General features: G+C 56.8%; 1 protein-coding gene across 1 annotated transcript in view; it reads left to right on the top strand.

Annotated features, from left to right (window-relative positions):
* The window catches only part of SEC14L5 (SEC14-like 5 (S. cerevisiae)), a 34,807-nt gene that overhangs the window by 18,237 nt on the left and 1,329 nt on the right, over positions 1 to 15,241 (top strand). Inside the window, exons 3-14 of the mRNA XM_012647534.1 lie at positions 127 to 258; positions 1,839 to 1,967; positions 2,561 to 2,750; positions 4,439 to 4,551; positions 4,995 to 5,184; positions 6,485 to 6,573; positions 6,685 to 6,755; positions 8,107 to 8,278; positions 10,292 to 10,426; positions 11,658 to 11,792; positions 12,272 to 12,478; positions 13,794 to 13,972. Of these exons, the coding sequence (XP_012502988.1) occupies positions 127 to 258; positions 1,839 to 1,967; positions 2,561 to 2,750; positions 4,439 to 4,551; positions 4,995 to 5,184; positions 6,485 to 6,573; positions 6,685 to 6,755; positions 8,107 to 8,278; positions 10,292 to 10,426; positions 11,658 to 11,792; positions 12,272 to 12,478; positions 13,794 to 13,972 (1,742 nt within the window). The remainder of the gene's footprint in view (positions 1 to 126; positions 259 to 1,838; positions 1,968 to 2,560; positions 2,751 to 4,438; positions 4,552 to 4,994; positions 5,185 to 6,484; positions 6,574 to 6,684; positions 6,756 to 8,106; positions 8,279 to 10,291; positions 10,427 to 11,657; positions 11,793 to 12,271; positions 12,479 to 13,793; positions 13,973 to 15,241) is intronic.

Genomic DNA, 15,241 nt, shown 5'->3' on the forward strand with positions numbered 1-15,241 from the left:
GGGGGAACCGAGCAGGGTCCCCCGGATTTGGGCCCGGCTTGGGTGGGCAGCGGGGAGAGGGATCCGTGGCCCCTGGCCGGGGGTGTCTGGGTGGCCCCCCGGACTCGCCCCCGCCCTCCCGCGCAGATCGCCGGTGTGGAGCACGTGGTCTTCGTGCAGAGAAACGTCTTGAACTGGAAGGAGAGGACGCTCCTCATCGAAGCGCACAACGAGACCTTCGCCAGCCGCGTGCTGGTGCACGAGAACTGCAGCTACACGGTGAGCCCGGGACCCTCCCCGCAGGGACCCCCCGCAGCCCCGCTGTCCGGCCCGGAGCCTTGTCAGGGAGCATGCAGGGTGCCCCGCGCCTGTGCAGCTCCGGTAAACAGCAGATACGTTTAGTACAATTGTTTCTCAGATATTTCTTGGAGATATACTATTCGTTGTTTATCCAAAATTCAAATGTGACGGGCATCCTATATTTTATCTGCTAAATCTGGCACCCTCCCTCCGTTTCTCTCTCTCTCCTCTCCTTCTTTCTTTCAGGAAACTGCCTCAGTTTCCTCATCTGTGAGATGGGGTTAATAATCGCACCTACGGCACAGGTTGTGGTGAGGATTAAATGAAGTACAATATACTATCCAAACCCCTTAGGCCAGGGCCTGGCATATACTAAGTCTTATATAAGTGTTACCTTTTAATATAATTAATGATCATGATGATTGTCCGGTACATACTGATTGAGCACCTGTCATGTGTCAGCACCCAGCCAAGCGCTGGACACCCAGCCGCAGACCCATCTGCCTGACCGCGGCCCTCACGGAGCTGCCATTCCCCAGGGAGACACACAGGAGAAAAGCAAACGAATGTGTACATATTTGTCACAGAGCTAGGAAGGGCTCCGGCAGATAGAACCGGGGGTGAATGGAAGCAGTGCTTCCTTAGGAGGCGCCACTGGAGCTGAGCGCCCAAGGGTGGGAGGAGCCGCCCTGGAAGGACTGGGAACAGAGTTCCGGGGGCGGGAACAGCATGAGTGAGGACTGAGGGGGATGAGCCGGGAGTCTGGAAGGCATTTGCCCAATTCACCCAGCTCTGCCACTGTCTTGCTGAGTGACACCGGGCAAGTCGCTTCCCCTCCCTGGGCCACACCATTCACATCCATAAAATGGGGACGGTAGCAGATTATCCTGCCTGGTCGGGTGGGCAATTGTGGGCCATTGGAAGTGGTTCATTCCACGCCTCCAGCTCCTCTGGGGTCCTCCTGGAAACTGGCTCAGGGTGTCCCATCTGCGGCGAGGCATGGGCGGTACTTGCCTTCACACTCCTTCCGGTGGGGGGTTCTCAGAGTCCCACCGACGGCCGCACCAGCAGCACCGAGGCTGCTCGTGAAATGCAGATTCCCCGGCTCCCCTGGTCAGGAGTGACTGGGGCGGGCCCAGGAATCTGCGTATTTAACAGACTCCTGGTAATGTTTCTGCCCCCAGGTTTTTTTTTGCTGCTATCTATTGATATATAAGAATATGTAACATATATATCTTTATATAAATATATAACTATTTAAAAATATACATCTAAAATTTATATTGATATATAAGTCATTTATATATTATATAAATGATATACTAAACATATGTATTTATATATTAATGGAATTTTCCATGTATACATATATGTATTTAAGGGGTGGGGTGCAGCTATCAGATCCACACTGTTCCCTGGGTGGGGGCCCCCTTGGTACTGCTGTCCCCGACAGTGCTGCCAGGCTGTCACATCCTGTCCATCTCAGGCTTGGTAGAGCCCCCGCAGGGGGCATGGTGGCCCCATGCTGACATCCAGCATCATCCCTGCCTGGCTTTCAGGTCCACCCCGAGAATGAAGACTGGACTTGCTTCGAGCAATCTGCCTCACTGGACATCCGGTCCTTCTTTGGCTTTGAAAATGCCTTGGAGAAGATCGCCATGAAGCAGTACACCGCCAACATCAAGAGGGTACGTTAGTCCCAGGGAGGACCCGCTCTGCCACCTGGCAACTCAGGTGACATCCAGCAAGAACCTGCCAGGGCCTCAGTCTTCCCATCCGTAAAATGGGCATTCTAGTAACGACCAAATCGCATGAGATAATGGGCACAAAGTCATTGCTCTGTAATGGGGGCGCCCTCATCATTGTCCCTCCCGAACCCCGAGATGTCCAGGTGTGTGTAGTGAATGAATTCTCTGGACAGAAGAGGGACACTCTGTGATGCTTTTTCCTGGTTAAAATGGTCATATTTGTTTTAAAGACCTCAGATCCATTGCTGAGTAAAGCCCTGTTCATGTAATGAAACGGGCAAAATTAATTTCGATGATAGATTTTATCTAATATGTCGTCGATGTAAAACACATCGCTGAGCTGTTTCACGTTTGTCGTTTCGCACTGCGTTTGGAAATCGTGGGTAGTGACACTCAGAGCGTCTCTCCATTCGGACGGGGGCCACGTTCAGCTGCTCAGTCGCTGCGTGTCAGGGCTGGAACCAGGGCGAGGTGGGGCGGGTTTCCTGGCTGTTGCGGCGAGCCCCGCTGTCCTCGGTCTCTCTGGCTTCCAGGGGAAGGAGGTGATAGAGCATTACCTGAACGAGCTCGCCTCCCAGGGCACCTCGCACATCCCCCGCTGGACGCCGGCCCCAGGCCGGGAGGACGCCTGTGGCCGGGTTGGGCAGCGGGACCCTGGCTCCCTGGAGGCTGACAGGCCCAGCAGTGCCCCAGGCCCTGCTCCGGAGACTGTCAGTTCGAATGGTAGGTCGCTGCAGCCGAGGTCGCTCAGCCCTGGGGCGGGCTGTGTTGCTCCTTGGGTGGGGGCGGATCGCCTCGGTCCTCTTGGGGCTGGGGCTGGGTCTTGGAGTGACTCAGCCTCCTGCCTCTGCTCCCGGCCTCTCCCTCTCCCCATTCCGGTCCAAGAGCCAGAGCTGGTTTATTTCTAGATCAGAAATTGATCTCTGGTGCCTTGACACTGCCTTTTCCTCTGGTTTTACAACTATTTTTAATTGTATGAGTAATGCATGATCATGGTAGAAAAACATTCAAACTGCTTGGAAGATGTGAAGTAAGAAGTTAAGATTCCTTTCCTCTCCCTGGAGGCTACAGTAGTTCTGTGTTTATATTCTCTGAAGCTATCGAGTCTTACATACGTGTGTAATATTAAATATGTATACTCACACACCTGTGCACACGCATTTGCACACCATGCCTTACGTTGAACAAATGAGAACACGTTGCACATTCTATTTCATATTTTGCTTTTTGTCACTTAACTAATGTTGCTCGAACAACTTTCTGTATGAGTATGTCTTCTTTTGATACTCTATAGTACAACGTATTTATTAATAAACATTTATTATTATTATTTAGAGACTGGGTCTTGCTATGTTGCCCAGGCTGGACTTGAACTCCTGGGCTCAAGCGATCCTCCCGCCTCAGTCTCCCGAGTATCTGGGACTACAGGTATGAGCCACCACACCTGGTTTATTTGTTATTTATTGATTATGTTTAATTACTAGTCTATTTAGCGAGTCCTCTATTGATGGAAATTTAGGTTGCTTCGGTTTTTCAAAAATGCAAATAGTGTGGTACCCTTTTGTAAAAGGATTTTTAAAAAGTTTGTAGGAGTATATAAATAGCATAAAATTTTAAAAGTAGGATTGCTGGGTAGAGGGTTATATGCAACTAAAATTTTGTTGAATTTACCAATTAGACCTCCAAAGAGGTTGTGCTGATCAGTGTTCCCACTGAAGGTGTGTAACTGCCTATTCCTGACTTCACCCCAGCTCCCCACAAGACTCTTCCTAAACATTTCACTTCTGAAAGCAGCAGGAGTGATCACTGGTAGAGTAATGATCAGTTGTTTCATTATGAGTAAGGTCAAACATTATTTTTTCATGCTTAGCGACTCTGTTTTCCTTTTTTAGTTGAATCTCTGTTCTTGTCCTTTGTCCATTTTCCTGTTTGCCTATCGATTTCTTATTGGTTTGTAAGAGCTCTTTGTATATTAAGGCAATTAGCCCTTTGTCACAGTTCAGACTTTAATTGACCTGGAAAATGTTCATAATATAATGTTAAAGGGAAAAAAACTAGGATACAAACCATACATACACCATGAATCTGGTTTTAACCCTGCGCATGCCCCAGAGGGTGGGAATTATCCTCACTTTTGAGGGTCAAAGAGGAAAAATCACATCTCACAGAGAGATCCAGGTTTGGCCTGGTGTGAGTTTTCAGAACCGCCTTGGAACTGGGCTGGAAAAATGAATGCCTTCAGAGTCCCTGTGGCTGTTGTCCTCGGAGGAGGCCACAGCCTGGCTTGGAACCATGTTTCAGAGCTGGGGCGGCCAGTGAGCCAGGGAGGGCTCCCGAAAGGGCGGGCCACATGGTTAGGAGGCCTGTGGCATCTCCTCTGGTCCTGATGCCACCCCTGCTCCTCCTCCAAGGGGACAAGCTGGACGCGGACTACATAGAGAGGTGCCTGGGCCGCCTCACGCCCATGCAGGAGAGCTGCCTGATCCAGCTTCGGCGCTGGCTGCAGGAGACCCACAAAGGCAAGGTGGGTGCAGGGCTGGGGCTCCCTGGATCACATCCGGTTGGTGGCAGGTACTTGGCCTCAGGCACGGCGGAGGGAGGGGGAGGAGAAAAGGCGAGAATGAGCTAAGTTTGTGTCGTCCAGCTCCGAGTGTGCGCTCCCTAGAAAGGGCGGCTCTTCGTGGGGCTGGTTTTGCAAGATGAGCATGTCGGGGAGTGGGGTGGAGCCGTTCCCCAAAAGAAAGACGCTATTCCTGGCACAAGGAGGGAGGGATGTTAGGCGGCCACAGTGCACAGATGCTCACTACTGTCCACTCCTTGGCTGTCTCTGCTTTGTGGTTGGGGAGAATGTGGCCCTGTTCCCAGCTAAATGTTTTGCAGATGAGGTACAGGAGGCTCGTTGTCTGCGGTTGGTCTGCGGGGTCAGGGAACGCCCTTCTGCGGGCTTTTTCCTTCTTCGTGTCTCAGATCCCCAAAGACGAGCACATCCTTCGGTTCCTGCGGGCCCGTGACTTCCACCTGGACAAGGCCCGGGAAATGCTGTGCCAGTCCCTGAGCTGGCGGAAGCAGCAGCAGGTGGACCTCCTCCTTCAGACCTGGCGGCCCCCCGCGCTCCTGGAGGAGTTCTACGCAGGGGGCTGGCATTACCAGGACGCAGGTGCGTGCCACCACCTCCGCGATGCATGGGTAGAGCACACTTTGGTCACTGCTGCTTCACACTAACGCCTTATTATATTTCCTTTTGACTCTCTGGGCATCTGGAAGGAGGTAGAGCTGGAATAGACTTCGGGGCTTGAGGAAGAGACACTTCTCTGCTGGGCGGCGTGGGTTAGCCCGCCATGACTAGGTCATTGCAATCACATTCGCAGTGGCTGCGCGTATATTGTATTTCCAAGTTGCCACAAACTTGGTGGCTCAAAACAACAGAAATTTATTCTGTCACAGTGCTGGAGGCCAGAAGTCTGAAATCAAGGTGTCAGCCTCACTCCGAAGGCTCTAGGGGGAGAATTGTTCTCCACTTTTTCCACCTTCCGGTAGCCCGGGGGTGCCTTGCCTGTGGCAGCGTCCTCCCGGTGTCTGCCTGTCGTCACGTCTTTCTTCTCTGGGTATCTCTGTGCCCTCTCCTCTCCTCACAAGGTCACCGGGTCTTTGGATTTAGGGCTCAGCCTCAGTGTGATTTCGTCTTGAGCTCCTCAACTAACCACATCTGCTCAGGCTGTTTCCAAGTGGGGTCCCATTTTAAAGTTCCAGTGGGGAGAGTTTTTTGGGGGCACTATTCCACCCACTACACATCTTTTCCAGACTTTTAAATTGAACTGCCACCGACACCAATGCCTATTGCGTTCTTTAAATGTCTTTTATGTAAAAACTCCCATGGATTGGTTAGGGAAAGTGCTATGCTGAAGGTTCGGTTGGCGTGGGTCCTTTTGACACATGGTCGATCCCCATTGCTGATGAATTCCGTATTTGCGAACTCCCCTGCTTGCTAAAATCTACTCGTCACCGCCGAGGGACACGGAGCTCTCGCTAGGCTTCCCAGACACGTGCAGAGTTGATGTGCTCGTTCTCTGCCGGGGTGAGTGAGGCGACGCTCCGCCCCCTCGTCTCAACTCCCGTACTGCAAACGGGTGTCCTTTTTGTGGCCTCTTTAGTGCCACATTTTAACATTTTTGTGCTTTTTCTTGGTGCTTTTGCTGTTTAAAACGGCCCCAAGAATAGTGCTGAAAGGTCGCCGAGTGTGCCTGAGCGCGAGAAGGTGGGATGCGCCTTACGGAAAAAATACCTGTGCTTGTCGCGCCCCGTGCGGGCGGGAGTGATGGCGCTGCTGGCTGCAGGGGCTGGTCGGGCCCTAGCGAGCTACAGCCTGCGGGGTGAAGCTCTCACCCGTGGCTCTGACCTGTCCCCCCATCAGCTGTCCGCTGAATAACGGTCTCTTCTCTTTGGCCCCACCCACGAAGACGGCCGCCCCCTCTACATTCTCCGCCTGGGCCAGATGGACACCAAGGGCTTGATGAAGGCGGTGGGGGAGGAGGCGCTGCTGCGGCACGTGAGTTGGGAGCCCCGTCGCCTGCAGCCCTGGCTGGGCCCAGGCCCGGGGAGGGCTGCTGCCGGCTGAGCAGCGAGGTGGACCTTTGGCAGCTCCGTGTCTCGCCCCCAGGTTCTTGCCGTCAACGAGGAAGGACAGAAGAGGTGTGAGGGAAACACAAAGCAGTTTGGCCGTCCCATCAGGCAAGAGCCCCCCTAAATAACAGACAGCTGAGGGGCACTGCGCACGTGCACCGTGCTAGGTGCTCCAGTCAGGGTCCTCACCTGTAATCGTCCCTGTGCTTTACGGGCGGGGAGACAGACTCGGTGGTGGGCACAGCAGGATTGGAACCTGGTCCCATCTGGCTTCAGGCTTGAGGACTTTCCCCCTGCCCCTCGACAGCCTCCTCGACTTTGCTCTTCGAGACCACTCTCCTGCCCCAAGTTCTACCTGACTCCGTCCCCGGGGCAGACCAGCCTCCCGGGATCTCATCCCGTAACCCACCATCCTCCTCTCGCTCCCCCCAGTTTCTGTCCCTGACCTGAGTTTCCCAGAGCATCACCCCAAAGGCAGAGAACCCCTCTGAGATGCAGCTTCGTTCTTCTGTAAAGCGGCTTTTTAATGGATTATCAAAAACTGTAATTGCTAAAAAGAATGCAAACACGCATATAGTACTTACTGTATACGCAGCAGGTGCTCTTCTAAGCACCTTGACCTATTTCATCCCTCCAGCAGCCCAAAGAGACAGGGACGGTCAGGGCCTGATGCTTAAGCTTTTTATCCCCAAATACCCTGATCTTGGTGAAAATTAAATTCCTTTGCCGTCTGCAGATTTCCTAAGGAAACATGGTGGGGTGGGGATTGATCAATCAAGGTCGTGGCTGGAAGAAGAATTCACTCCACATGGTTCACATGAGGGGGTGTCACATAGGGACTCCTTGCAGAGGTGTGTGCAGGTTTGAGGGAACAAATCTGGGATGCAGAGGCTCCCAGGGACCAGCCACTGCATAACGCGGTCATTTTCCTAATGAATTAATAGTAGTGAAATGGAGGAACAGAGAGGTCAATAACTTGGCCAAGGCCACAGCAGGTGGCAGGGCTGGGATCTGAACCTGGGCCATCTGGCTGTGGAGTGGATGCTCTTAGTTCCCATGCTGTATCTAGTAGTTAGCACCTTTTCATCAATTAACTGTAATAACTAGCTTTAATTGAGTGCCTGCTGTGTGCTGTCCTTGCAGAGACCTTTCCATACCCATCTCACCTAACCCCAGCAACAGATGCTTGAGATAGGGTCTGTTACTGACCTCGCCACTGTCCTGAGGCGGAAGGTTAGGTTGGTGGCCCTGTCACGCAGCTCTCGGGATGGCAGGGGAGACTCAAGTTCAGGTGCTGGGCCTTGGAGTCCACGCTCTGAACCTCTGATCCACGAGTGTCCTGTGGCCCCGTCTGCTCCCAGCCGTGGCTCACTGAGCCTCCCTGTCCATCCCTGGGGCGGGTGCTGGGGGCCCTGGGAGGTGGCAGGGCCAGGTGGAGCGGGGACCGTCTCTGCCGCAGCTCCTGGACCTGCCTGCTGGACCTGGAGGGCCTGAACATGCGGCACCTGTGGCGGCCGGGCGTGAAGGCGCTGCTGCGCATGATCGAGGTGGTGCAGGACAACTACCCCGAGACGCTGGGCCGGCTGCTCCTCGTGCGCGCCCCCCGTGTCTTCCCCGTGCTCTGGACGCTGGTAGGAGCCACGGCCTGGGCCCCGTCCCACGGCGGGGAGGCTGCTGTGGGAGGGTTCCCTCCGTGGGCCGCCTGGTTCTCCTGTGTCATTTCTTTCAACGGCTTTATTGAGATGTAGCTCATCTGCCGGAAACATCTTTTGAAGCACAGAATTCAGCGTTTTTTGGTGTATTCACAGTTCTGCGACGGCCACCCCTGTCCGGTTCCAGAACATTTCCATCACCCCCAAGGGACCCTCGAGCCCGTGGGCAGTCCCTCCCCGTCCCCCAGCCCCAGGCAGCCACCGATCTCCTTCCGCGTCTGTGCATTTGCCTGTTCTGGACATTTCACCAAAGTGGGATCGTACGGCGTGTGGCCCCTTGTGTCTGGCTCTTGTCACCAAGAACAAGGTCCTCGAGGTCCGCCCGGTTGCAGCCTGTGTGGCTTCATTCCTTCTCGAGGCCGAACGACGTTCCACTGCAGGATGGACCACGCTGTGTCTTCATTGTTCTCCTTCTCGGACGTGAGGGTCACACTCAGAATTGGGCCGTGTCCCTGGGACTCCCGAGAGCTGGTTCCGAGGAGCATTTGGACCCTGTCCTTTGGGGCTTTTAAAACTTTCTGCCCAGGACCCACAGTATGAAACACACTTTGTATTTAACCCGGCACACACGTACCGCTGAAACCGGGGGTCCGCAAAGTGACGGCTCCTTTAACTACTGACAACACCATTTGACTGTTGCCTTCTGTTCCGTTCCAAATAGGCTAATCTTGATGCACGAAATCGACTTTACAGCCTGCTGACAGGTTGTCACTTGCAGCTGGACGCCTCTGCCCCGAGGCCTTGCTGCAGGGCAGCGCAGGCCCCCCCAGAGCCCCCCAGGCCTGCAGATCCCGCATCCGCTGTGCGCGCGTTGCCTGGGGTTGGCGAAGGCGTGAGAAGCCAGGCAGTCAAGGTTCAATCAGGATAGCGAAGAGAGAACCGAAAGTTCAATCAGCCAGTCGGCGTTTTGCTAAGCACCTACTATGTGCCAGGCGCCTGTCCAGGCCCTGGGGTTTAGAGTGAACAAACCAGCCACTGGGTCCCCACCCCCCATGTCACAGGGTGGGGGAGGGGGATGAACGAGGTAGTCCCCCAAGTGAAAGCGTCAGGATTCTCTGTGACAAGGACATGAGGATGTCAGGACTCTCAGACACCGAGTCAGGCGGGGGATGGTGCAGGGGCATATCTAGATTGGGGAACAGAGGAGGGCCCCCTGAGGAGGGGACATGAGGCTGAGACCTGAGGAAGGAGCGGAGTCTTCCCAGGAACAGCAGGAGGAAGGTGTGGCAGGCAGACCGCACAGCCTGGCCACAGGCCCGGGGGCGGGACCCAGATTGATGCTTTGGGGGAGTTGAAAGGACAGTCCAGGGTGGCCCGAGCAGACAGGAGCAAAAGGGACTGTGGTGCCGGGGAAGGCCGGGAGTCCAGCCTGTGGTGAAGATGGGCCCTTGTCCTGGGGCAGTAGGGAGCCACGGAGGATTGTGAGCTGGGGAGGGCACGGACGTGCTTAGGGGGCAGAAAGTTCTCTGGCCTCTGCAGGTGCTTCAAGGCACCTGGGGAGCAGGAGCTGCTTCGGAAGCTTTTTATCCCCCATTGTCCTGACCTCTGTGCAAACCAAGTGCGTGTGCTGCTCGGAGATTTCCTAGGAAGGCGTGCACTGGGTGGGGTGGGGGTGAGTCAGCCCGCCGGGGCCCGGCTGGAAGCGGGGTTCACTTCCAGCAGATCAGCGGCTGCCAGGGGCAGGGGAGGGGAGAGGGTGACTGCGAGTGGGTGTGGGGTTTCCCTTTGGGGTGAAGCACGAGTCTTGGAACTAGACGGGGGGGGGGTGGTTGCACAACGCAGCGAATGCGCCAAGAGCCGCTGAATCACTTTAGAGTGATGAGGTCCATGTGACACCCACGTCCCTGTCCGTGATTCAGTGACTGGGTCCGTGCCATGAGAGTTGCATCTCCACGCAGAATCCACCCCACCTTGCCTTCCTTCCCCTTTCAGATCAGCCCCTTCATCAACGAGAACACCCGGCGGAAGTTCCTCATCTGCAGCGGCAGCAACTACCAGGGCCCCGGGGGCCTCGTCGACTACCTGGATAAGGACGTGATCCCCGACTTCCTCGGGGGGGAGAGCGTGGTGAGGCCGCCGCGGCCGGCGCGGGGGCCAGGGGGGCCGGGCTGCGGGGTGGGCGCTGCCTGGGGAGGGCCATGCTGGCGCTCAGTGGGGACAGCGCTTGTTTTAGAAGCTGCCTCAAAGAGAGGTGACACCTCTCTGAGGTTGGGCCTTACCTTGGTTCTTTCAAACCTAGTGAGTGTCACAGAAGTTTCTGGAAGCCCAAAGACCGGGCCAGTCAAAGGCTTACCCATGCTGTATTGCCACCAAAGGTCTTGCTGAGCAGCGGTGAGAGTTTGCCTGCTCACTTTGTGCCCAGTGCTGCAGGGGAGCTGACTCCCATGTCCTGGTGGCCCTGGGCCCTGGAGCTGGCATACCCAAAGGGACCAGCCCACAGCCACACAGCTGGGACGGTCCGGCCACTGCTTCAAGGGAGGCAGTCTCCAGACACCTTCACTGCCTGCCTTGGGCGAGAAACGAAAGGCAGCGGGGAGCCTGCGTCACAACTCTGTCATCTCGCGTGGCCATCAGTCGACAGAGCTGTCATAGCAAAAATACCAAACAGCGAGCTTGCATCATTTCTGGATAAAAACATCTTTTCGTAGGAATTTGGCCAGGCCCGCCTGTTCCCTCCACTGCAATACGTCACACGCAGGATTTATTTTTAGCGAGTGGGCCTGCCGATCTGAGGGTGACTTACTGATGGACGCTGGCAGTGGCCTCACTTGTTGGTCCTAGTGTTTTAGCAAGTGACATGAGGGCAGAAATCATTGTTTGGCGATGGCAGAGGGTCTGCTAAGGCCTGGCCATCCAGGGCACCTTTGACTTGGGGAGATCTGCAGATTAGGACAGTTGAGAGACTGCTCCATCCCCACCGCCAACGCGGAGGTGCACCGCTGCGGGGTGCAGTGTGAGGGACCCCTGAGCCCAGACGTCAGCCCTGCATCGGGGTAAGGGACATGAGCCTAGGGGGTTGACAATGTGAGTTTGTGCCCTGGCCCAGCCACTTGCTGCTATGCGATCGTGGGCCAGTGGCCCGACTTCTCTGAGCCTCCGTTTCCTTTCTCTGTGAAATAATTGTCCCTGTGGTGTTGGTGGTTCTGGGGTCTAAATGGCGTCACAGAAGCCCACTGCACAGCTCAGCAAGGGGTGGCTGTGTAAGTTGTTTTCGGGGCTCACAGAGCACCCTTCTGTGGGTCAGGCCAGCCAGGCCTCGACGGGCACTGACCTGCCACCCTTTGTCTCTGGCCCACAGTGCAATGTCCCCGAAGGAGGGCTGGTCCCCAAGTCACTGTACCTGACGGAAGAGGAGCAGGAGCGGGCAGACCAGCTGCGGCAGTGGAGCGAGACCTACCACTCAGCCAGCGTGCTCCGCGGGGCCCCCCATGAGGTGCCGGGCCTGGCCTGGGCGGGCCCCCTGGGCTGGGGTGTCGTCTTAGGTCAGGTTCCCCCAAAATGCAGCCTGAGGGAAGGATTCTCGTGCTGGTGATTTGTCGCGGGTGGGCGAGCTCTCAGGACAGGCCCGCCAGGCGGGGAGGCAGGTGGGCGTGGGGAGGAATCCCAGCTGACCCAGCAGGGAGCGCTGGAATGCGCAGAGCAGCACAGGGGGGCCCCTGGCACTGTCAGTCCTGGCTGTGGGTCACCCCTGGGGGACCCCCCAGGCGTTCCAGAGAGAGGCGGGTCCATTTGCCCAGGGCAGCTCTCAGACAAGGGGGCAGCTGGGGGCCTTGGCAGCCCGCCCTCCCTGTGGCCGAGAATGAGCACGTGGCCCAGCAGAGGAGACCCCTGTGGGCACCCACGGCACCTCCTGCTGCCGTTGTCCCCAGCCCTCTTGGCTGGGACCCTCAGACGGCACCTGTCTCCGAGCAGGTCGCAGTGGAGATTCTGGAAGGGGAGTCGGTCATCACCTGGGACTTCGACATCCTCCGAGGGGACGTGGTGTTCAGCCTGTACCACACCAGGCAGGTGCCCAGGCCAGGCCCCCGGGAGCAGCTGATCGACAAAGGCTGGGTCCTCGGCAGGGATTACAGCCGCGTGGAGGCACCCCTCGTCTGCCGGGAGGGGGAGAGCATCCAGGTTCGTGTCTTAGGATCACGTATTCGCTCATCAAGCAGTACTGAGGGTCCACTGTGTGCCAGACGTGGTCCCCAGCCTCGGGGACTATGCAGGACAGTGGGAAAGACACACAGTGTCTGGGCATTCCTCGGCCTGGAGACGCATCACTGCCGTCTCTGCTCCTGTCCGTACAGCGCCGGCACCTGTGTCTCTCTTCTGTGTCTCAAATCTCCCTGTCCTTTCTCTTGTAAGGACACCAGCCCTCTAAATCCTTAACTGCAGAGGCTCTCTCTCCAAATAAGGTCATATTCTGAGGTTCTGGTGAGACATGAATTTTGGAGGGACACTATTCAACCCACTACATTAACTCACGCTCATGCAGAGAGAAGGACAAGGGTGTTGGAATTGGAAGTCCAAGTTCTCTGCGTGACTTGAAGGGGCTTCAACATGGAAGACCTGGAGGAGTGGCCGGGTGCTGAAGGGAGAGGGGCGATGATGTCCCGGTGAAGGAGCAGCAAGAACAAAGTGGAGGCAGCAGGGAGAAGGCGGGAGGGTGTGGGGGCAGGGCGAGTGCTGGGCAGTGGGAGGAGGTCAGTTGCATGGGAGGGGAGGTGCAGCGTCCCCCCCCCCCCCCGTCCCCTGAGGTCAGGGCGCAGATGTCTGATGCAGACTCTGTAGGTCTGGAACCGAAGTTGGACGTGTAACTGGAATACGAGTCCCCCAGCTGGCCCCAGTGCTGTGGGTGGAACATCACCCCCTGCCCCCCAGATGCACACAGGACACACACAGAGCCACCTGCACAAGCCCTGGCGAGCGCGGCAGCTCTCGCGGAAGGTTCCGAGGGGGACGGAGCAGAAGGCTGTCTCGCACATCACCCGCCAGCCACCCCTGGTTCTCAGCGAACATCTCAGCCCTTCCTCAGAGCTGCTCCTGTAACAACCAGCGCCTCCCTTTCCCACTCTCCACCGCCCCTCAACAAACTCTAACACCTGTGAGCTCCCCGCCCAAATGCCTCTCCAAATCCCAGAACAAAAGCCCCACAAAATCCAGGTGTTCTCACCTGTGCCGGCTTGCAGCTGCACCCCCACCCCGGGCCTCGCCTCCCCCCAGGTTAAGAGAGACACTCTGGTCCCAGGGCTGCTGTGGGGTGGGGGCAGGTGGGGGCAGCAAGGATGGCCTCAGGAGGCCCTCAGAGAGGGTTTGCTGGTGGATTGGCGAAAGGACAGAGGGGGGAGGCCCCATTCTCCAGGCCTGGTGACAGGGAGCTCACGAAGGCTCAGTCCATCCTCCTGTCCCCAGGAGGGCCGGGCCTCAGGGCGTGGCTGCTGTGTTTCAGGGCTCCCACGTGACCCGGTGGCCTGGGGTCTACCTGCTCCAGTGGCAGATGCACAGCCCCCCTGGCAGCGTGGCCTGCAGCCTCCCGGGCGTGGACGACGTCCTGACGGCCCTGCACAGCCCTGGCCCCAAGTGCAAACTCCTGTACTACTGCGAGGTGCTGGCCTCTGAGGACTTCAGGTAGGAGGTGCCGGGAGGCCCGGGACTCCCCTGCAGGCCAGGCCGCCCACCCTGTGCAGCACCCCTTCCTTCTGGCTGGTGCCTCGGGTTCAGGGGCACGCTGAACACGCAGACTTCCCCTCCCAGCATGGCAGGGCTGGAACTCTCCCGAGCACCTTAGCGTGAGAAAGAGCGGCTGACCCTGTCACAGATTCTCCGAATGAAACCCAGTGAAACCCTGGACAGCAGCCCAACACATCAGAGCAGCTGGGGTCGGGGAGGAGACCTCCCCTCACTACTAGAATTCCACAGGGTTAAGAATTATTCTAGAGTATTCTAGAATGGTGTCTCACAGATGACTCTCCCCAAGTCGTTGCTTTCAGAGAGGCAGGGGAGTGCGGTGGCTAAGAGCTGCCATACTTCCTGGTTGCTGTGCAAGTTGCGTCACCTCTCTGAGCCTTGGGCGCCCCGTCCCTTACATGGCAGCCACTGGAGCCCCTGCCCCGTGGCCTGTTGTGAGGATGAAATGGCTGGGGGCCCCCTGCCACCTGGGCAGGCACGAGATGGCAGAAATGACGGGGGTGGGGGAATCTGGAGGAGGAGCAGGCAACTTCTTCAAGGCCTTGTGTTTTACCTTTTAAAAATGAATGTGATTTTGCATCCTGCTTCGTGCCATACCTGCGTTACTTCCCATCTAAAAATAACGCTTTGAATTCTTTACCTGGGGTGAAGTTGAGGCTCCAGGAGGGTGCCCAATCTGGACCCTGAGTCCCAGGCAGAGCTCCAGGGATCCCAGCCCAGCGTGAGGAATACTGGGCCAGAGTCTATCCAAAGAGGGGCGAGCTTGTCGGGGGGCTGGCGATTCACTCTTTGTGAAGTGGCCTGTTTTGGCCACCGGTCCTCCGGGAGGGCTGTGGAGGCCAGAGGGGTGGGCTGGACACTGCACACCAGCTGCCTGGGCTGGTCAGCGTGCGGGGACCTTGCTGCCCTGTCCTCCAATGGCCTCATGAGAAAATGCGTTCAAGGGCTACTACTTGGTCACCTTCAGTGGGCAGGTGCTGAGCTGGGTCCTGAGGGGACCACACAGACAGGGTGTGCTGTCACGGAGGAGGGGACCAGAGGCTCACACCTGAGTATAAATGTGGGCGGCAATGGATGCCATGCTCAAGGTCACCCAGCCGGGAGGTGCTAGGGGACTTAACCCAGAGCACAGGACAGGGGCCTGGCCTAGGGTGGGAGAAGAGGGGTGGGGGAATCTGGAGAGTGACAGTGGAGTTGAGATCTAAGTGG

Source organism: Propithecus coquereli, unplaced genomic scaffold (genome assembly GCF_000956105.1).
Source record: "Propithecus coquereli isolate 6110/MARCELLA unplaced genomic scaffold, Pcoq_1.0 Scaffold27, whole genome shotgun sequence".
Classification (NCBI taxonomy): domain Eukaryota; kingdom Metazoa; phylum Chordata; class Mammalia; order Primates; family Indriidae; genus Propithecus; species Propithecus coquereli.